The 22,731-nt window shown below is 42.5% G+C and overlaps 1 protein-coding gene across 1 annotated transcript; it reads right to left on the bottom strand.

The window, feature by feature from the left end:
• Nucleotides 1-1,965: 1,965 nt before the first annotated feature.
• Nucleotides 1,966-21,418, bottom strand: tshr (thyroid stimulating hormone receptor). The gene is made up of 10 exons (XM_071924927.2): nt 21,249-21,418; nt 14,686-14,757; nt 13,446-13,520; nt 11,416-11,490; nt 10,546-10,620; nt 9,834-9,911; nt 7,757-7,825; nt 6,444-6,521; nt 4,024-4,212; nt 1,966-3,427 (listed from the first exon to the last, which is right to left on the bottom strand). Exons 1-10 carry the CDS (start codon nt 21,416-21,418, stop codon nt 1,966-1,968), a joined length of 2,343 nt encoding a protein of 780 aa, XP_071781028.2.
• Nucleotides 21,419-22,731: the final 1,313 nt, after the last annotated feature.

Genomic DNA, 22,731 nt, shown 5'->3' with positions numbered 1-22,731 from the left:
CACACACACACACACATACTCCCGAAACAACTGTGGAATTAACATCAACAGGCAGCAGAAGGGAGGAGGCCCTCAGAAATGCACCCAGGCACATCGTAACATTTGAAGGGTTTACACCGGATTGTTGTTTAATGGGTGATTGGAAGAGATGGACTGGAAGCTGTGGAAAACATTCAGCTGAAAACGATGTCCTGCTAGTCTGTTAGGAATTTACGGTGTGAGTCAGCTCTGGAACATAGTGAGCAGATGCCACTCTTCATTTTTTCAACCCTAAAATTAGAAATCCTTCCAGTTCTGAGGTTTCAACGCTCTCAGACACACTGATTCTTTGAGAGAGTGGATGAGAGTGATGCACAGTTGTGAATATTCTGCTGTATTTTCCAAACTGAAACAAACTGTCCAACAGTATTTAATGGTGTGGTCACATATCTTCACAGCGTCTTTGCAAGTGAAATTAAAAAAGATCTGAAATGATCCCTCTTTCCTGGAAAGTTCCCCAGTTCATCTTTATATTTCCTTGAAAAAAATGTCACCCAGCAGATGAAATGCTAACCAGATGTTAAGCTGCCATTGGCAGAGGGTGTCCTTTAACTCATAATAGCTCAATATTGCAGCTCACACGTGTCCCGGCTCTATTTGCTTTAAGCTCTCCCGGCAAAGGCGAAGCTATCTCCTCTGATTGTATAAGTCACTTGTTTCCATAAGGGTGGAAAAATATCACCATCATGCTAGAAAAACAACCATGACATTCCAAAAGAGAGAAAAGACTTTAAAAGTATATATTTGTTATTATCATACCTGTGTGTAATTTCTAGAACGTTGCTAATAATCAAAATATGTCTGTGTTTACTTTTGTAATTGGATCACATGCTCCCAGGGGATGAGAGTAGATGTATTTCTGGAAATTCTGTTTTGTTGGATCAGTGAGCATTAACTGATAGTAACAATATTTGGTAACAGTACAAAAACTGACAAGGACAACCTAAGAAAAAAAAAACAAAAGTAGACAAATGTTTAATAAATCTAAGAAAGTGATATATGAATTCAGTGCAGGACTGAGACACATAAAGGTACAGTTTCAAAGAGTCCACTTCCACTGTAAAAACACTCATGACTGGTTTTCACATCACAGCCAGTTAAGTACTATACATTACTACATTACTGTTGTTATGATTTATGCATTGTAACCTTCCCTTTCACGTTGTCCATATATGGACTAAACAGATTTGACAGTATAAGACAGTATAAGACTCCTAAAACCATTATGTCCTGTTTTCATACATAAATCCCAAAACACTGTCAGCTATTTACATTATATACAGAGATATTGGTAAGACATTAAGGAATATATTTTCATATACTGGATAAAATTTCCACTGGGAACTGCCCTGGGCCTGCAGGCTGTCCATGAATACAAAAACCACGTATAAATAGTGTGCCTCAGAAAATGTCTTCTTATCACACTCACTGGAAAATGAATTGCTCGAGAAAATCCATTATTATAATTTCCTTGTAACTCAGTTCTCAATGCCAGACTGAGCGGAACACATTTGAATAAAGATCATTTACAATTGAGGATGTTGGGGGGGGGGGGGAAATAGGTTTAATTCATTTTCTTAAAGTTATATATCTGTGTTTCAGCGTTTATCTTTTTTTTTTTTTTCTCGCACAAAATGATCTTTCTGTGCTAAAGCGGTAATTCCTCATAATAGAAAAGACTAAAAGTGAGATGAATACTATCTCATATTTCAGTGACACATGATATTCTCCAACAACTGGAACCGTAAAATCATCACAGCCGAAAATTGTGAAAACAGCTGAACTTGGCCTGAAAATCGAAGCAGCTACAGCAGAACACTGGGGCTTTCTGTTAAATATCCAAACAGATCAATCCACAAACACTTCAAGGCCACTTCTCTCCCACCTGACCCAGTCTTGCCTGACTACCCCAGGCTGGTGTCGGGCTCACGTGTCCAGGCTCTGGCTCTCTTCAGGGCTTGTCTGCTGGCTGACTGCTTGGTGGTAGGTATGTCCAGAGCAGTCCTGCAGGTGGATGGGCACCTCCTCTGGGCCTCCTCCTCCTCCTCCTCCTTTCTTAACCTTATCCTTGTCCCTACGGAGCTGACACGTCCCGCTGCTGCCCTTGGACGAGACTGTCTGTCCTCTGAACAGCTGCGCTCGCCGCTGACACAGGCCCACCTTACTGAGGAGGATGAACACGTCCCCCCTGAAGGCCTTGGTGAAGATGGCGTAGAGGAACGGGTTGGCACAGGAATTGAGCGGGTAGAAGAGCACCAGCAGGATCTTGGAGTTGGAGACGGTGATGAGCGGCCGGTCCAGCACGGCCGACATGGCGTAGAAGGAGATGGGCGCCATGCACAGGAAGTCGGTGAAGATGAGGACTGCCATGCGCTTGGCGATATTGGTGTCCTTGGAGCCGGAGCGGTAGTGCGGGTTGTGCACCGCGCAGTAGATCTTGAAGTAGCAGGCGCAGATGACCAGGAAGGCCAGGATGTTGAGCACCAGCACCGAAATGATGTAGACCTGAGCCGCTGTGGACTGGGTGTCCATGGGGAGACAGATGCTGACCTTCTGGTAGCTGCTCACCCCGACCAGCGGGAGCAGGGCCAGGAGGAGGCAGAAGATCCAGCCGCCGAGCATCACGGCCGCCGCGTGGGGCAGACGCAGCTTGCGATCCAGCCGCATAGCAAACGTGATGGCGTACCACCTCTCCAGCGTGATCACCGTCAGCGTGTAGACGGACAGCTCGCTGGCGAAGACCGTGAAGAACCCCGCAAGTCCGCAGCCGGGGCCCGTCTGCCAGTCGATGGCGTGGTTGAAGTACTCGGCTCGCGTGTGGAGGTCTACGGAGGCGATGAGCAGGAGATAGATCCCCATGCACAGATCCGCAAAGGCGAGGTGGCACATGAGGAAGCGGGAGACGGAGAGCTTGTAGTGGCTGGTGAGGAGCACCAGCAGCACCACCACGTTCCCCAGGACGGCCAGCAGGCTCACAAACCACACGGACACTCGCAGAAAGCCAAACCCCATGATGTCCTCGCAAGGATTGAACTCATCGGGCGCCGGTAAGCACTTCACCTCCTCTCCCTCCTCGCACACCACATAATCATAACGGCTGTCAAAGTCTTGGCTGGTGTCCTCCTGGGGGTTCTTGAGGGTCTCCCCGAAACCCACATCCTCATCTGGCTGGCCCCCGAAGTAGGCGTGGTAGTGGAGGCTGCCGTGGAAGTCGCCTCTCCTCCAGTCTTGTTGGGATTCTCTGAGGGACCCGTCGTTCGGCTCCTGGTCCGGGGCCGTTTCGACCGCGCTGTCCCCCTGGAGGGACGGCACACGGAGAGGCCCCACAGAGCGCTTGTGATGCTGGTCATAGAAAGCAGTCAGGTTGCAGATGATGTACTCCAAGAAGCTGAAAAATAAAAACACATGCACCAAGCAGACATGCATACACACACATGCAAGTCAGATTGAGTATCTAAAATAAAACTGTTGTACCAAATTAGACAAAGTTACTGAAAAAATACACAGACAGGCCTGGCTGCAAAGCATATCCTCCCCAGCACTCAATGTACAATCAAATTATTTATATATCCAGTTGTAGAAAAGTTATTCCTGTTTTGAGAGAGTCATTATAAGTCTGGCTCAACCCTCTTCCTACAATAACATCAATGAGTGACAGTAATTATGGCAGCAGTGTAAGAAGTTATAGGTAAACACGTCAGAGCGTTGATTCAATCCCTGCCAACATCCACACCATATAAGTGCAGCTGCCCCATTCACTGGCAAATCATCCATTAATCATACGAAATACACAGAGAGCATTCCACTGAAAGCTGTTCGCCTTTTATACACTCTGTTTACAAACTGTAAACTAATTGCTTTCAAGTCCGTCGCCAGCCACGCTTTCTTCTGACACCTCAAAACGAAAAAGAGAAACTTTTCTAGCTCCCTCAAGTACATGTGAGGAATACAAAATCAAGAAGCGTTTTCTCTCCTGAAGCTCACCCTCGTTTCTTTTTGAGGTTTTTGAAGCCGCAGCAGTGGCTGGGGTAGGTGAGGTTGGCGGTGGTGAGGTGTTTGAAGGTTTTGATGGGCGGCAGCTTCTTGAGGGCCCAAGCGTTGCGAGCCACCAGCTCCCGTAGAGACTCCATGCCTGTGGTCGGCAGGGAGCCGATCCCCGTCTGGGACACGTCTCTGAAAGAGAGAGACAGCGTGAAAGAGTTAAAGGCAGAAAGCTGGGAAAAATATGTGTTTTCACATTAAGTTCACCCATACAAGACGTCATAGTATAGCAAAATTGCATCTCAAATGGAGGAATATGCTGGATTTGAAAAGGGTTGCTAAGGATCTGAGTGGTGAGGTAGATGGATGTGTGTGTGTGTGTGTGTGTGTGGGGGGGGGGGTCAGGTTACTGACTACCCAGGGCCCCAAGTTGAGGGAGCTAGGGTCCCCGAAATGTCTACACTAAAATGCCTTTTGTGGTCCTCAAGTGTATGTTTATAAATATTTCATACTTTTATTATTTCACTCTGCTCTGGTTTTGAAACAGTATTTAGTTGAAACCCATAATTTCAATTAGGAATGTGTCTGATAATTGCTCACTAAATGAATGTGTGAAGGAGTGTTTGAGTTGTGGATGGGTTTTTTTTAATCATAGATGGAATAATAGTGGAGTAGGGATGAGAGGAAAGTAGGGGAAGGGGCCCAGAGTCCCCTCCTGTGCATAGGGCCCATGATTCCTAGCTACGCCCCTGGTATGCATGATGATATGCGATTATCTGCATGCCCCCATTCCATTATTATGCTTTTTGTTGATTACATGCAAATAAATAATATATCTAACTCCCTGCACTGACTTTGGAACAGACTTGGTGTTAGCAAATCTACAGTAGAGCTTGACACGATCAGACCAGAGAGCCTCGTGGACAAATTGAACAACACAACCGCTCCATCTGTTTCCTACAGTGAGCTCTCCATTCCTTCATCATCTTTAAGCAATTACATGTGGTATTTCTCGCACTCGGCCATCATGCCAAAGCCAGCTCGACCTCATCGGGACAGAGACATGCGGAGGACTGACAATCTCACCAACATCCTGTGTGATCGCATTATCTGTACATACCATACGGCACCGGACACTCCCCGCGCTTTCCGGGGGTCAAGCAGAGGCCAAGTGCTCTTTCGCTTAATTCAGTTTCCTAACCCGTCATATTGTTAAGTCTTCATATCGGCTGAATAATTTGATTAAAGTAAAAGAGACACAAGCCAAACAACACATTAATAATAAATTTACTAAGTGCTCAATAGTTTTTTTAGCCCCATTAGCGCTCCCCACTTCACTGTCCTCTGCTCTCTTTTCCTCTCATGGGGAACATTGTGTAAGGCTGTAGAGAAAAAAAAAAACAGCGCAGACCCTATGACTGTCGGTCTGATTTTGTCATTCCCAGATGTTTAGCTCATGACCTCATGGAGGTGACCTCACTCAGGACATGTTCCCCCAATGGAACAGAGGAAGAAGACCTGCACAAGGGCCGCATTTACCTACCCAGACAGTTACGGCTTGACCAGAGCCACAACTGCAACCAGATAGCCGTGGTAAAGGTTCTGGCATCAAACACCTCAGAAACGGGAGAGGGATATTCAGCTTCAGGAGGGCAAAAAAAAAAAAAAGGACGACAGTATCAGAGAAAAGTCGGAAGTTTCCCCCTCTCACGCTCGCACACAATCCGTGTCTGATTTCTTGGTCAAAGACACAGCTGTGGAGGAACGATTTTCACCCTTTGATGATATGCTATCGTGTTTCCCAGACATGTTTCTCACCCGGTCTGCACATTATGAATGAGGAAATGGTTGGAATCTAACTGGATATGGTGTGAATAATGTAATTTCCAAACTAGGCCTATTATTTATTGATACATACAATGTACATAAAGGGCCATACCATAACGGTAATTGCAGTGATAATTCTTGAAATTCCAGGTGCTGGAAAAAATGTAGTGTAGGCTATGTTCAACCAGAAGTTTCTAATTCTGCAAGAAAGATGTAGACCTAATTTTCCCTCTATTATCACGGGTTTATCTCTCTCAGGGTGTAAATCCAACAGTGTCACCAGTAAATATTCCACCCAATAGGCAGCAGAACTGGCTGTCAAATTTGGCGTCAACTTTTATTTCTACCTAATTACACGCTAATACCAGAAAAACGAGAGCTTCTACAGCAGGATACCAAAAATGTCATTGCACGTGAATCCATTTAACTGACAGAATTTAAAATACTGTGGCTCACCTTTCTGGTCCTGATAGTTTGCTTTCTTTCCAGGAGATGTCAAAGCTCAAGACTGAAAGATATTGTGTAGGAAGAAATGTGTGTAGGTACCATCCGAGTTGATCAGAGTGGTTCAAACCTTCGCCCTGTCGGATACTTACAGAGCAATGGGGCCGCTGATGGTGCCCGCAAAAGTCCTTTCATCCATCTTGGTCAAATACTTATTTCTGTGAAGGGAGCTGGACAGGAAAGCACACATTTAAGTTTATTAAGGGAAAAGTTATACTTCACATTTCAATCAGACTGACAGAGCTGAGGCATGGTATAATATTTTCCCAAGCCTCATCACTGTGTTTATTTTCTCTCATTTCAGGGGTGAAACATGAAAGGAAAAGGTCTTATTCACGTTGTTGATTCAAATTAGACACCATAGGATGGGATGGAGTACTCTTAAAACACGCTGCGCCCTCACTACACATCCCCCAGAATCCCTTAAATCTAATAAGGATAATAGACCTGTGAGGGGCGTGTTTGTCTTGGTCGGGCTGCGCTGGGATCAGTTCTCCCCTCAGAGCACGTCCAGCGCCAACACAAACACCCGTGTGGTAAGACTCACTCCAGTCACTGACCAACGGCTTAATTAGGCTCTCATAAGGACCTGGGCCGTGTGGAGGAGTTGTAAAAGAGGAGAGGAGGGCTTGGATTAATATCATTAATATCTCATATCCTGACTATCCAGGCTTCGGGACCCGGGGGGTGGGGGGGGGGGTGACAAGCAGAGAAGAAAAACATGTTGCGACAAAAGAGGGAAAAGGAAGCAAATGGTTACCTGTTCCCCTTTCATTTAATCTTTATTCATCCATGTGAGGCTTGAGTCTGACCTAGTTTTAGCTCCTAGTGTCTATGAGCGTATGGGAGAGGGTGGCTCTTAATGCAGACTTCACTTTTGGAAACATATTTTCCCATGAGAACTCCAGCTCGCTAATCAAGAGCACGGGTTCGGCCCTCTATAAGTACATTTGAGAAGGCCAGTGGAGACCCAACTGTGGTCCCTCTGCGTTTGTAGTGCAATTTTGAGTAAGGGAATACGCATGCCAGATGTCAGAAATGGTTTAATCCAGGCAAAATACTGAGCAACCTAATTTTTTGAGAAATGTAAGGCCTCTAAACTGAGTGAAAGATATCGCTCCAGCTATAATAAAACTACTGTGTCTCCAGAATTGAAAAAAAAAAAAACTGTTCAAATTGTGAAAGCTCATCAAGTGAATAATACAAACCCTTGAACTTAATACAAAAGTAACAACACTATCACACTGCTGGGATTAATCAATGTGTGGTTTTAGTCTGGCTGGAATTGTTATGGGTCAGTACAAATTTGTTCAACAGCCATCAAATTAATTAAACAGGATGGTTAAGGAGGTGCTGCATTTTTACAAAGCATTGAATTCACATAACAGAAATACAGTGAACGTACACTTGATCCAGCTTGGTCCCATTAAAGGCGTGATGTTGGATTTCTGTGAAGCCGTTTCCGTACAGCATCCTGGAATAAAAGAGTGATACGTTAACAGATGTCAGCTTGGAATTATAAGGTTCTATATGACTATTTTTTTAAATCATAATTGAGTTATTCACATATTCTTAATCTTTGAATGTTGCTTCCCTTACAAAAAAGTCACAAGTGAAAACCTACATGGATTTTTGGCACGTGTTTGGTTTTCATACAGTGATTTTTTTTTTTTCCATTTATTTATTACCTTATTTACCGGCCATTAGATATGCTATTTGTTTCACATGTAAAAACTTAATTTCATATGCAAAGAGACAATTCACAGGTGGAAATGTCATTTTCACATGGGAAATTTCACATGATCACATGCTGTGAATTCTGGTAAGAAAATCACTGAATTGATATAGATGTTATAAATTGTGTTAATATTTCAGTATCGAAAACAGGTCCTGTGCAATGATGAAATACGTTTTTTCAAGTGAAATCTGTTCATAAAGTGAAATTTCTTGCTTGGAAACTGACATAATTGCGGTCACTGCGGCTCATAATATAGAACAAGGGTTAGGATTTTAAGGAGTGTAAATATAATTCATATACTATGCCAAAATCATACAAAATGTTACCATTAAATCATATTAATCCAGTTTCATCCCATTGAAACTTAGGTTACTTCATTGTAAACAGTGAGACAGAACCTCATAACCAAACCCAGAGTGACGATCTCTAATTATATCTCTAATTATCCTAGGATTTTTATATATTGCATTCAAAGTACCATCAGGGTCTAGGCCTTGTTGATCTAAAAAGGTTTCATTACATAACAGTTGGAATGTCAAAAATGTCATGCTCAATATCTCAGAACTGCACTCTACCCAGATAGAACCTTATAATTCCAGCTCACAACATAACATCACAAAAATAGCAATGAGTAGAATATCCGTTTTTAAGTTTAATAACCTGATATTGAATTTAAAGGGGAACCCCCCCCTAAAAATTATTTCCATATGTTAATCCTTCATCAGTTTCTGTACATTTTTTTCCAACACTAAGAGTAATATCAGTGATAAGTGGGACCCACTTATCGCACATTCTATGGTGGCATTTTGTCTGTCTGTGCAATTCAGCGGTTAGAACCACAACATTTTCTGTAACATACTGTTCTGTGTATTAAAATTGCAACGCCTCCTCCCTCGCTCCCAAACCTAACCACTTGAATGTGTTTGATTGTTGGGTCCTTAGTGTGTGTGTGTGTGTCTGTGTGTCTGTGTGTCTGTGTGTGTGTGTGTACTTATTTTGCTACCCTTTTGAGATCCAAGTGTTTTGAGTTTTAGACATTTGGAGTGAGGACATTTTTGTGATGTGAGGTCATTTTGGACGGTCCCCAATTCTTTGAGGGGCTATTTTAGGGTTAGGACTTGGGTTTAGGGTTAAAGGAGTTATAGCCTGTTTACTACTGTCTACGTCTCGTTTACATTACATTACTTTACACTCCTTTTACAATTCATGCCATAGGTAATTACATTTTTTTAACATTTACTTATTTTTCATCGTTTTTAAAATATCAGACTTCACAGTGTCAAACCTAGCTTGAAATGAACTGCTATCCCAATAAACAAACACACAATATGTGATAATAAAGTTTGTGAGGCGACATTATTTTTGAGGGATTATTCACTGGCAGAGACTTTTATTTCTTCCGGTGGGTTTCAGGTGATTGACAGTAAGCAGAGCGTAACGTAATCACAAGCGACTGGTGAAAAGTTTCGTCTACATCCCATGTTTATGTGACACACACGCAATCTAGTCTTGCTAATCCAATCAAAGAGCCTGAAATATTATCTGGTCCAATGAGAGCTCTCTGAATGTGCACACTGATATGAAAACACTCACTTGGACACAATAAGGATGAAATAGAGAAACTCTGACAAAACCTAATTAAGGCTCGAGGCTAAAGATTCTCAAGTATAGTAATACATATGTGTATGTGCATGCCCGCTCGTGTGCATGCGTGCGGTTGCTTTCGCTTGTGCGCATATCTTACACTGACAGCAGATCGTTGGTGATACCGCGGAATGAGTTGGCCGGGATCTCGGTGATGTGGGGGTGATCAGCGATTTCCCTGCAAGGGAAGAGACGAGATAGAGAGAAAATGAAGTGGTGTTGCACATAATACAGACACTTCACTGAGAAGTGGCGAAGAGAGGAATGTAGTGCTGATGAATGTTCTCTCAAGTGCTATGGCTGGGAAGGAAAATTAAATTGGAAAAAGTTGCTGTCTAAGAGAGTGACGATACAGAGATGTGAAGATGTCTCTATGACTGCTGTTCATTTCACACAGACATGCGCACAGACACACATGGAGAGGCAGACGGAAAGACACAAATACACACACACACACACACACATACACACACACACACACACATACAGTATATATGTTAAAGGTGATACATTTAGCATTTTCAAACATCAATATAACATTGTCAAATTAATTGTGATATGTTGGTATTATTACCGTAATCAAATGAGATCATGGTCGAGTCGAGAGGATTGGTCGCCTTTATCTCACACTGGTTATATTGTTAGTGTTTATCAAAATTAAGACCACATTTCCCATAAACCTCATTGTGGGTTATAGGGCTAGCATAGGGTAATGATTTATGAATGTTTAAATACTATACGTAGCACCTTTAAGTAGTATGAATATTGATTAGTGCGCTCCTTCTAAAGGTTATAAAGTTACAGCAACTTACAGCATGAAGTTCATGTCATTAGAGTGGATGTTGCTCAGGTCAGGGAAGACGGTCAAGCCGGTATTGAAAATCCCCCTGAATGACACCGAGATAGAAACAGTCACAGACATAGCAGAGACTACAGACGCTATGCACAGGATTTCCTTAGTAATAAACTGCTGTGAAATTAGATGGGATGACACATTCTAATGCAAAAATATGGTGACATTTGCCATCATAAAGATCTGCCTCGCCACGCTTTAATTCATCTAGTTTGAGAGTTCTTGGGCTTCTTGGACAGCGGACTGCAAATTTTATGTGCAAAAACTATCTCAGTTAATTGAATGATATATTTACAGTAAAGAAACTCCAATCAGGCTACTGTTAAAGAGTCACATTTGGCTGGTCACTTGGCTGGGGCTTCATAGAAGAGATTTAAGTGATGGTGACATCAGGCTATACAAAGTACCCAATTCTGAACTACTGGAAGAAAACAACAACCTATAATTTTCCACCAAATAGTTAGTTAATTATATAGGCAGAGTCAAGACTTCTGAGTCTGACATCTTTCACTCAAGCCAAATATGTTGATTTTCAGCTGGAGCAATTGGTTCGAGTGTGTAGTGACTTTTATGTAGTCAGCCCAGCACAGCATTAAGCTCAAATGATTCAGTCTGTGATGAATAGATGATAATGACTAAGTTATTGTCAGAGCCAAACATTTTAAATACAGGTTCCATCTGTTTGTGCTTGGGTTGAAGTATTATTGTCAGTATGCAGGATTTGATGCCAAGAAAAGGAGTCTAAAAAACAAATATGCAAAAATGTATAGAGTAGTATAAAAGAGGTATGATTATCTTTTAAGGAATAACAGTTATGAAAAATGCTCACAGGTATTTGAGGTTTGGGAGATTCTTAAAGGCTTCTGGATCGATGTAGTTCAGACTCTTTGCATTCCGTATGTCTCTGAAAACACAACAACAAATAAACAAAGAAAGAGATGTACTGTAAACACATTTCAAGCTAAATCCATTAATTAATAGTTAGTGTGATGCAGCCTAACTGAAAGCAAGAGTAACTGTTGCAGAGTGATAACTTCAATAACACTGTTGAATCATGGGCCAAAGACTCAGTTCATACTTATTGAAAGATACATGAGTTTGATTTATTAATACACACACACACACACACACACACACACACACAGAATAAGAGCTCCCTTTCATGATTGCTAAAGGTCAGAGGCATGCGTCGTGGCCAATATGAAATACATACGGAGATATTTGCACACACACATTGACAAACACACACTGCATGGTCTTGAAACCTGCTGGCAGAACAGGGCAAGGTGCACGCCGGTGAGCAAGAGAGGGGAAACTCTCACAGCCGCACAGCCAAGGCCGGAAGTAGAGTCCAATTAATGTTTCATTAGTGTGTTTACTCTGGTCCGGCCTGGCCCGGCCTGTCCACCTCTCTCTGCTTTCATAACCCATGTGCTGCTCCGGAGCGTGTGTCCTGGCCCGTCTTCACACACCCGGCAAACCACACTCAGCAGCTCAGCAGACGGACAGGTCGGGGTCAATGGAAGTGTGTGAGTGTGTGCATTTAATCATCCTGTAAGTGCTGTTGTATAAAAAAACCCTATCCAGAAAGTCAGCTTTGCACGAATTTAGAAAAACTCCCTGTAGCAAGCGATAATGTAATAGGTTAGATTACATTTTTGACCCATTTACAGCAATGTTTTTACTACATTTGGTTCTGCAAACTGGTGTTTTCACATGACGGTGTCGCTATACCAGCTTCACCCGACTCCCTCAAACCAGCTCTGAGGTCCCGGCTCCAACCTCAGTCCTGCAGCACTCTAGATCCACAGCTGCTGTCGGCCGCAAGAAGCCGACAGGAAGCGCAGCATTAATTTGTGTCTGACCCCTGAAGGAAACCTGAGAGAGATGCCATTATCTGAGGTATGGCACTTCACCACACCAATCAGTGGTAAATAGACCCCAGAGATCCAAAACACAACCCCAGAAAAAAAAGCAGGTACAACCCTCTGCTAGTGGTTTCAGTTATTATCTGTGTCTATAATTTGATATCTGGAATTAGGGCATTAATAAGCAAAAACAATAGAAGGAAAGGTAACTAAGATCAAATGATATGCATACAGTGCATACGTAAAGTCAAGTTGCCCTTAATCACAGTTACAGTCTCAAAGGGCTTCACACTCCCAAATTTTAACACACACACACACACACACACACACACACACACACACAATGCTGTCTCACAGGATGCCGTAACTAGGGACAAATAGCTATCAGAGAAAGGAAACCTTGCAGTGATATATGAAGTACTTGGGGCTGTTCTGCTGAAAAACGTGTGGTCCGCCCAGCAACTCAGTCATAAATCTCTATCCCATAATTGAGAATATAGTGCAGCTTGCTAGACTTTTCCCCCTGAGCTGCTTCAACAACAGCTGGCGCATGAAGAGGAAGAGGAGAGAAGCCACATATTGGCTGTTGTTTAGCCCCATCCACTCTAACATGGTTATTATGACGGTTTATTATGGGTGTCTGTTTAGACCAGGCTCAGTAATAATGGACCAAATACATCCACTTAGTGTTTTCCTGAGTTGTTTTCATAGAATTGTATCTTATCTAACTGGCATGTTCAGCTGAAGTGGCCCACAAAAGGATTATTTTTTTAATCTTATGAATTGCTAGTGAGGCAAAACACTTTGACGAGGAGAAATATTCAGTGTGTGTTTCAGCCATAAAATAAATGAGTTTCTAATGTGTTTCTAGTTGCTTCCTTTTGCTGCCGGCAAGGTTCAAAATTAAGTATTTTTCTCTCCAGAGAGCAAAATGGAACAGCTCAGTCAATAACGATCAATAAAGTGCATGCCCTTTTCTTTAGCTACTCACATGTGGGTGATTTTCCTCAGGCTGTAGAACGAGTGCCTCTCCAGCCTCTCCAGCATCACGTCCACTGATATATATCTACAAGGAATAAACAAAGCTTACACCAGATCTAATATGCAAGTCGTCTTTGTAATAACAAAATAATGACTTTTGTCAAACCATGTGACATTTAAGGAAGCGGAGGCGGCGTGCCAGCGTACCTGAAGGCGAAACACAAGACATGTTTTCAGAAATGAGTTTAACTGTGTGGTTCCAAAAAAATGATCCTAAAGCCTGAAACTCTCTCTCCGCTGAATATATCAGCCCACCTTAGCTAAAGCTGGTAAAGCCACGGGTAATTTTACAGGTATGCACCCCACATATACATTACCTAGTCATCAGTCACTCTGCTTTCATTTGTTATTACTTGGTAACAACTATGTTCCTAATTGCTCATAAAATAAACCATGGCTTTAGTACTGAATCTACATAAAGAAATGGCAATGAATCTCCTCTTTGTGTAAAGTTTACTAGAGAAAAATTAACTTATATATACTATTTACTCAGTCATTACTAGGCACTTACTGAAACAAACAACTAATAGATACTTCAATGTTCCCAAAAATAACTACTGCAAGTCTAAGAATCTATGACATGCAGCAAGTGACATTTTATTGGGTTTCTCTCATGGTAGTCTATCATTTCAGCTGGATAGTGAACAGGGAGGGCAATGGAAACATTGGATGTGAGCACTTGCGGCTGTTTATAGGCTGACAGAAAACCTCTCATCCACCCCTGTCTCCTTTTCACGCATGACTTGGACGCAGACGTCGGGCTCACAGACCAGAGGATCAAGGCTGGAGTGTATATTTTACCTCTACGCTGAGCCTCCACCTCTAGTGGGAGTCTACAAATCACCACACACCCAAAAGGCTCTGCTGAAATACCTAGCCGGTGCCCAGGCCCTTCTGCGGTCGGAGGACCAACATTCCTGTTCTAGGAACGCATTAGCGCTTCCAACTGTGATTAGGAGGCAGCGGTGATGCTAAACAGAGAGCATATCATCTGCTTGGGTGGGACACAAAAGGGGGAGGGGTGGGCAGTTTGGATCTGGGATATTTTCCCATTTTTTAAGGGAAGCAAAGCAGTTGAAAGACAACAGGTGGATGAGAGCGAGTTTGAAGGGTTCGTGTTTGAATAGAAGCGAATGAGAAATAGATGAGCGGGGAATGTAGTGATTCCATTGAATTGATTCGCCACTCACATCCTTGAGATGTTGACCATGTAGGCAAAAGCATCTGCTGGCACGGATGACAGACGGGTCTCCAGAAGCCATCTGGTGAAAGGAAACAGATTCACATTTTAGTTATCACAAACACATTTCACATGCAGAAAAAAAGGGACAAGATTGTATCTTTTGTTCAGTGTGACTGTAAATTTTTGTCGTAAAGAAGATAGAGTGTTGTTCCTTTTTTTCTCTCTGAAAAACGTTTTAAATCACTGAAGAACATCTGAGCACAGTGATAGTCAACAAGCCATTGTAGAAATACTCAAGACTCCCTGTATATTCAATTTGATTAATGTTCCAAAATGTAGATGACCAAAGATATGAACTGATATGGATTTCATATAAAGAAACATATTGTTTACTTCCTATTGCTTTGAAACTTTCTAATTCAAGAGAGCGGGAGAGAGAGAGAGAGAGAGAGAGAGAGAGAGAGAGAGAGAGATGTCAAACTGTTGTGATTAGGCTTGCTGTGAAAGTCTGTGAAACAGACTAGACAATAGTCCAACATGGATAAATTGTGTTTCAACTTTTCTCTAAAATTGGATGAAAGGTTTCTTTGAAGCAACTGGTGTAACTACCCCTCCGCCCCCCTTTCTAGGAACATGGGAAAAAACAAAGCCTTGGACCCGACTGGACATGAGCCGGCTGCCAAACCAAACAATGTCTGGGTCTGTTTAGGACAATGTTTCTCAAAAAGTGGTTCAGGACCCAATATGGGTTGTGCAGAGGTTAAAATGAACTTCCAAATTATTCTGGAAAAATTGGTAGCCAAACCTACATGGCTATGCTATGAAAGTAAGACTCGAGCTGTGAGAAAAAACAAAAATAAAATTGAAAATTTGGGAGGACAGAGAAAAGTTCTCAACCCCACAGCTTAAGGAGACGTGGAGGGAGGGCTCAGAACGGGTGGTTTTTATCATAAATTTCATTCACTAGCAATGATCTATATTCCTATATTTAATAATGTCAAACTGCTGCTATTAAGCTTGCTATGAAAGTCTTCGAATGAAAGGTAGAGAAATTGTTTTGCCGTTCATAATACATAGTCAGGCAAATTGATGATACGTCTTTTGTTGAAAAATGACAAATCCACCACCTCATTTGGAGGCTTTCTCTTCTCTATGAAAAACAAGAAACTGCAGCTTGAACAGCACTTCACTGTGGGTGTTTGAATCTCTGGCACAATCTAAACAGTGAAACATTACTTCACTCACTGTCGTCTGTCCTGTTGTCCTCATGACGATCACGATGATGGATGCAGATTTTATTGCAGAGGAGGGAGTCGTAAACAGAATAATGGAGCATTAAGATGGTAGCCACATGGGTTGATGTCATTTTGTCTTCCAGACCCACCCCACTGTAGGATACACATTCAGCTTGTTCCACCTCACTCTGCCGGGACTGGCAAAAGTGCATGAGGCCGTTTGGAGGCTTTGTACTCTGGGACAGGTATGAAAAATGACCTCAAAGCACAAGGCCGCCATCTTTATGCACCTTTGGTTCATTAGGGGAACAATAGACTAATTCAGAGGCTGAGATCTGGCGCATGGATCTGGAGCACGCTTGCATGGGGGGCTAGTCAGCAGGAGCGGGAGCACAGCACCCTGCACACGTTTTGACAAACCCAAACAAACACAGGGACACAGAGCAGACCCCGACACCAAACACTCCTGTCAGCCCGCGCCGTTTCACTGCGCCGCTCAAACCCAAATAACCAGCATGCGTTTTCCCTGGGAGCGCGGAGGGAAGCCCAGCGAACCCATCTTACAGGCTTAGGGGGAAAATTACTCCCCTAATTTGCCATTTTGGATAGAAAACCGAGAAAACAAACAGGTCAGAAATTGAGTTTGAAGTGGGGAGAAGCCACGTAATTCAGAATGGTGTCAGCAAAGGACTGACAACATAGCTGCGTTTACTATGGGTTTTCTCTTATTTTGATGTTTGTGGTGAGTGGTGGAAAAGGTCAGTTGCATATTCTCTCTCAGCAAAAAAAAAAAAAAAGCTGCAACCCAACCTGCATTTTCTCCAGTGTAACTCAATCTGAAGCCCTCTCATGGAGAAGTTGTCTCCCTTAAAATCTGTTCAAATATGTTCTGTGTATTTACTATAGAGTTGTTTTTTTACCTAATTTTTCTGTACTGCTCTACTGTCCTGTGAGGGTAAGAAGAAAAAGGAGGTGGTTAGGACGCTTTTTTAATTTTATTTTGAGTTTAATAAAAGATTGCACTGACTGCAGCCCCAATGTGTTGTCTCATAAACACATGATCTAATTATCAAAGAACGTTTAGTAATTGTAACCATTTCCATTGCACGATCCATCGGTACAAAGTATTAGCTGGGAAACTGTCAGTATTTCCACTAATCTCAGCTAGAGCTCATCAAGTTCAGTGTCCCACCTCTAATTTCACAATTAATCCCAGTGCTCATCTGTGACCATTCAGGAAATAGCATTGGGATTTCACTCTTAATTGGTCAGTTTCATCCCTGGTTTAAGCTGATGAGAGGTTCGGTGACTACGAATACCTGACTCCAACGAGTTATCTCATGTTTTACCTCCAATCCAAAAATTCTGAAGTTTTCGAAAGACTGGAACTATTGTGTTTTTTTTCCCCCCTCGCTCTTGAAGTCTTTTTTCCTCTCATAATTATTCTCAAATGGAACTCTCTCTCTCTGGGCGTTTGAAAAATGTGCTGTAAAAGGTAAATATTGTATTTGAATGCATCGTCCAGACGCAGCCAGGAGTCACGCTACACAGGCTTTTAAGAGTGTCTGTGCTTTCCTTTCCACCTCTCTGCCTCTCAGCGACACATGGAGCAACCTGCGCAAGAACACACACACACACACACACACACACACAAAGGACTCCAAGTTCTGAGTATGCACACGTGAACTTACACTCACCCACCGCCCAACCCACCCACACACACACGTCTGCTTTGCATTCACCCTTTTGTTTTTTGGAATAGAATTTGTTGGACGTTTTCCTCTACACAATAAATTTTAACCAAATTCTCAGGTTGAAGACAGAATCACTGCAGACAGCTTCATACCACCGGTCCACGATAGAGATATTTTGATACAAAGAAGCAAAAGCATTCGGAGAACGCAAACGCTGAACAATACTCCAACTTGCTGTTACATCATCCCTCTCACTTACATTTTAAGTTAAACTGATTTCTTGATCCTGCAAACCGTCAGGATTTGGAATCAAGTCCCTATCTCTGTTAGCTTTATAGTTATGGCTAAAAAAAGGATAATTGTATAATGGCGGAAGTCCCAGATCTGGATCACCACTAAAATTTAATTAAGTCATTCTTGGTCCAAGGCCTATCTGTCCAAGAAATTTCATGGAAATCTATTTTTGAATTATCCTGCTGACACACAGACAGACAACCAGACTAACAGGGGAGAAAACATAACCAGGAGACACAGAGCCAAGAGCACCAATGGGCTGACGACCAGGACCGGCCTAAATCAGCGGGGTTCAGCCCAATTGGTCTGACCCTGCAGCAGGGTCACTCATCCCTCTGTGTATGTACAGCACAGTCGAACTTCCTCACGCCTCATCTGCTAGAACATTCCAGTCCAATACACAGGTTGGCTAGCCACAGTCTATTTTGGGCTTATTTTGGAGATATTTTTATCAGGGCCAGTGCTTGGTGGCATGCTTTCATGTCTTTCTCTCGTCCTGGAGGGGCCTGGATAAACTTTGGGCAGGAATGTGAGGGCATCGTGGGGACGTCTGGGCACGGGGACATGTGAATTGGAGCACTGATTGGGGGATAATTTCATGTGATGGGTGCTGTGGGAGGCGATGCAAAGTGGTGTTTGGGGGGTGGGGGGGTGGGGGGGATTGGTGGAGGACTGAAGAGTGGAGGGATGTTCCAACCAAACTGGAAGAGAATGGGGATTATCACAACATAGTGCTGAACCTTTTCCACAGTCTGAGCGGTGAGTGCGCCCTACATCAGTGCCTTCGGGGAATTTTGTGTGAGCAACCAGGGAAAGGGGTTAGCCATGTCAAAATCAATATCAGTGTGATGATTTGGGATGAATCTCACCTGACATACACCTATATGACTTCCCTTTAAGTATGCATCTTATCAATGTATCCATTTTAACAAAAATGCAAGTGAAACAGTAATTTTGTTTTGGTTTTCATTGAGCAGGAATTGTATGACGACAAAGTATCCACCTTCATGCAACATTTTAAGCATTTGGTCTTGTAAGTATAAGGCATTGTCAACCAGGAAGAGCAAAAAGAAGAAAATATTGTCACACCAAAAGTTTGATGGGGCTAAGTGTTGACAGCAAAATGTCACTGATTCACACTTTTGTTTATGACTGGGGGATAACAACACTGGGTGTAGTGTTGTTTCTCTCATTTGTCCCATAAAATCTATCACCACCAAAGGGAATGCATTGCCCAATAAGGTCCCCTAAAATGACTGAGCCTGTATGAGCTAAGCCAAGACTCAATGCTTTCTCCCTTTGTCTTCTTCATGTCTTTTTTTGTCATCCTTCTTCTGTAAATACACTCCTATCCTCTGGCTTTAATCAATGGCAAGGAAAATGTAATACATAGCTTGACACGTCTGTGTTTACATATACAGTATAATGTAATACATAGGGCACTTCTTGCTGTCTAATGCAATGAGCATGGCTTTTATATGTGGACAGTGTATACAGATCACATTGGAATATTTGACAAAACTGCCAAATGAATGTTCATTGTAAATATGCCATTTGCCATAATAAGACCATTTGTATCTCATGCAGTTTACCAACTTGGTTGTTTCCATGACAACATCACCAAAAGTTCTATGGGTGCCATCTTAACAGTGCCAAAATCATCATTCAGGCATGTTGATTTAAATGGGAATACCCTTTCTATCTATTCCCATTCTGTGTTTCCACATCTGCCTTTGGGTCCTCCTGAAAGGCATGTGTTTCCACCACTCAAGGCCATGGCAAACTGGTCGCTCTGTATTGCATAACTTTTACCCAACAGTTGAGCAATTTAGCAAGTGTAAAAGCCCCACTGCATTTACAGCGGTCCTCTTGGAGTGACCCTGGCATATTACATCATGTCTGCTCCCCACATCCTTGAGTGGTTCCTTGGGGTCCCAGTGTGAGAGACAGAGACAGCAGATCCAATACAGATTAGCTGTTGTTCGGGGTGCAAATTCTATTGGTTTAATCATCTACTGATAACACAGACATGAACTAGAATTGGCGCCTGCTCTTGAGACGTAGTAGTAGTGCAATGATGTTTGCAAGGTTTATTGGTACATGGCTTATTCTTCCAAATTATTGTGTGTTTGGTATTTCAACAAGAAGCTGAAACGCAGTGGGTACGAGCAGTTGTGCTATGGTAGTTAGTGGTGTGTGTGTGTGTGTGTTTGTACGAGAGGTGGGGGGGGGGGGCGGGGGGCGGGAGGCTGTATGTGACCTCTGCAACCCCAGAGAAACAATTGGACATGCTCTACATACAAAGGACAAACTGTTAAAACTGAACGTGAGTATGAATGTGAGGAAGTGAGTTTACTGTTTTTCCCACACATTTGTCCTAAATTGTAGGGCTAATAAGGTGTGTTCTGCACTATGTTTAAGTAGGTACTAAAGTGCGTCCCACTTTTTATTCCAAATTGTCTCCTGTCCATACACTTGGAGTGTGGATGCTCTGCAGACAGCATGAGCAGTATCAATATCCTGCAACCCTCAGTAAAGCCCACTGAGCTACAGATCTGTGTTCTGGATTTCCTCTCTCTCTCTCTGTCTCTCTGTCTCTCTCTCTCTCTCTCTCTCTCTCTCTCTCTCTCCTATACGTTTTCTTTTCAAACTTAACAAACCATGACAGCAGAAGACCTCCAACTTAGTGATAAACAATGACATGAAGCGCTAGGGGACACTATTGTATTCTAATCAATACTGTAGTGGTAAATAAAAGCATGGTAAACTATGACCTACAGTCGGTGACCATTATAACGCAAACAACCACCAATATACTAAAGATTTTTTTTTCTTTTTTCCTTACAAGACCATATCTTACTACAACTTACATCAATGTTACAGCCTACTTAACTGTTGTTTACTATGAATTTACCTTATTAAAATAGCCTACGTAATCTTTAAAGGGTGGTTAAACTCTATTCTAATTTTTAGTTTGAACAGAATTTTGCTGATTACCAATTATTATACAGTCATCGCAGATTGTTTATTCTAATATCTGTATAATAATAAGCTATATACCCTTACGAAAAATAACGTTACTAATCCTATAATAAATTTTAGGATACTATACAAATATCACAGCAAAACTATACGTCACATTAGGAATATTATAGGAATATATTGGTGATACCATAGGAGATAAAATAATGCCCTAAAGTACAGTAACTATACTCAGCACCACAGACACACTTAAAGTTCCTATGGGAATATTATAGGAATATAGCAGTGAGCACAATACATTCAAAATGCATGAAAAACAGCAGAATGACTCTTAGATATTTTGTCTTTTGCAGTATTGTACTTACAGTATTTCCGTGCTTGCGGGAAATCTGGGGAGAGTGTCAATGTCAAAGCAGGAGATGGTGTAAGCCTTCCACTCAGAGCAGTCGCAGACAGAGGGGCAAGATTCAGGCTCCGACACCGCGCTGATAGGCAAACTGACGAGAGTAAACAACGCGCATGTTATCACTTGCATGCTGGAGGTTTGCTCGCTGTCAGTCTCCGTCCAAAATATCCCCAGATTCGCTCCCTTTTTCCTGAAAGTCCTCTTGCTGTCCACACTATCAAATATGTGTATATGTTTTTTTTTGTTTTGTTTTTGCTTTTGTATTGTAATTCTCAGGTAAAGACAGAGGAACTGCACTGAAGTGTTATTGCATAAGTTTTCTTTATGGGCCCCAGAAGCTTCTTCTTTGCTGTGAAGGTGGGATGCTGTGGGACGAGCAGCTGCGGCTCTGTGGTGGGGTTTGGAGGTGGTCTTGCTGTCCTCCTTGAGGGGTGGGTGGACTTCTGAGGCACTCTTGTGTTAGACAGGAGAACTGATTTTTTTTTTTTTTTTTCTTAAGCCATAGGCCTATGGCCCGAACAAACCTCGACATCAACTACACTAACCGCCTTTCTATTCTGTTCTATTCTATTCTATTGTATTCTATATAGCCTATCAAGTGAAATGTCTGTTCTATTCTATTCTATTCTATTCTATTCCATTCCATTGGCCATGTCTAATGAAAGACTATGCTTATCTGAAAGATTTCTTACTTCTTTTCCTTTATTTTTTCTTTTTTTAACTGAAGAGCGGCAGTACTGGCGCAAACACATACCTTTGGACAATGTAGTTCACAAATGACAAATTCCCATACTGCGGCATGGTGGTCAGCCTACAGTTCCCGGCGTCCTTTGGAAGCGGTGTGGTCTGTTGTCTTCCTGCTCAGAGGCGGCTAGTTCAAGTTGCCATAGCACAGGGAAGCTGGGAGTTGATCTTCTGTTGTTATCAGTTGCAAAGCAAAAAGCCAACGGCTCATATGTAACGTAATTATAGTGGTAGGTTTAATTGGGAATGTATTTCGCTCGGTACCGTTGGACACAAGCGGCGTTTTAGCAATTTTTATGGGATTATCTCACAGCTAGTTGGCTAACGTTGTATTAGCTAGCTAACTGTAACGTAAATTGCCACTTGTTGCTAGCCAGGAGGAGCATCATCAACAATGCTAAGCAAGGAGATTGATTAGTTGTTGACAGTTTCATTTGTTGGGCCTCGCTGGTCATATAGCTTTCAGTCTTTACCGGTTGTCAGGGTAACGATGACAAAGCTCGTATGTCTACTTGCTATGACAAAAACACCAATTGGAGAGAAAACTCAAAACCAGCCAGATTTGCTCGTTAATCTGATTAACGTTGCAGTTAGCGTTGACGATTTTAGCAGGCGAAGCTAGTGCTGGTCGCTAATCGTCAGATTTGCCCCATCAGCCGTTTTTCGCCGCCTCCCACAGACCTGCCCTGTCCGAAACT

This window comes from Centroberyx gerrardi, chromosome 18 (genome assembly GCF_048128805.1).
Source record: "Centroberyx gerrardi isolate f3 chromosome 18, fCenGer3.hap1.cur.20231027, whole genome shotgun sequence".
NCBI lineage: Eukaryota > Metazoa > Chordata > Actinopteri > Beryciformes > Berycidae > Centroberyx > Centroberyx gerrardi.
Note: the sequence above shows the minus strand (reverse complement) of the source record. Positions and strands in the feature narration are given on the sequence as shown.

What these genes read in the sequence shown, in the direction of transcription:
- tshr (XM_071924927.2), bottom strand. Translation starts at nt 21,418, where the DNA reads ATGCAAGTGATAACATGCGCGTTGTTTACTCTCGTCAGTTTGCCTATC. An exon ending in CCCGCAAGCACGGAAATACT is followed by an intron (nt 14,758 to 21,248) that starts GTAAGTACAATA and finishes TCCTTTCACCAG; the next exon opens with ATGGCTTCTGGAGACCCGTC. An exon ending in ACCAACGATCTGCTGTCAGT is followed by an intron (nt 7,826 to 9,833) that starts GTAAGATATGCG and finishes CTTTTATTCCAG; the next exon opens with GATGCTGTACGGAAACGGCT.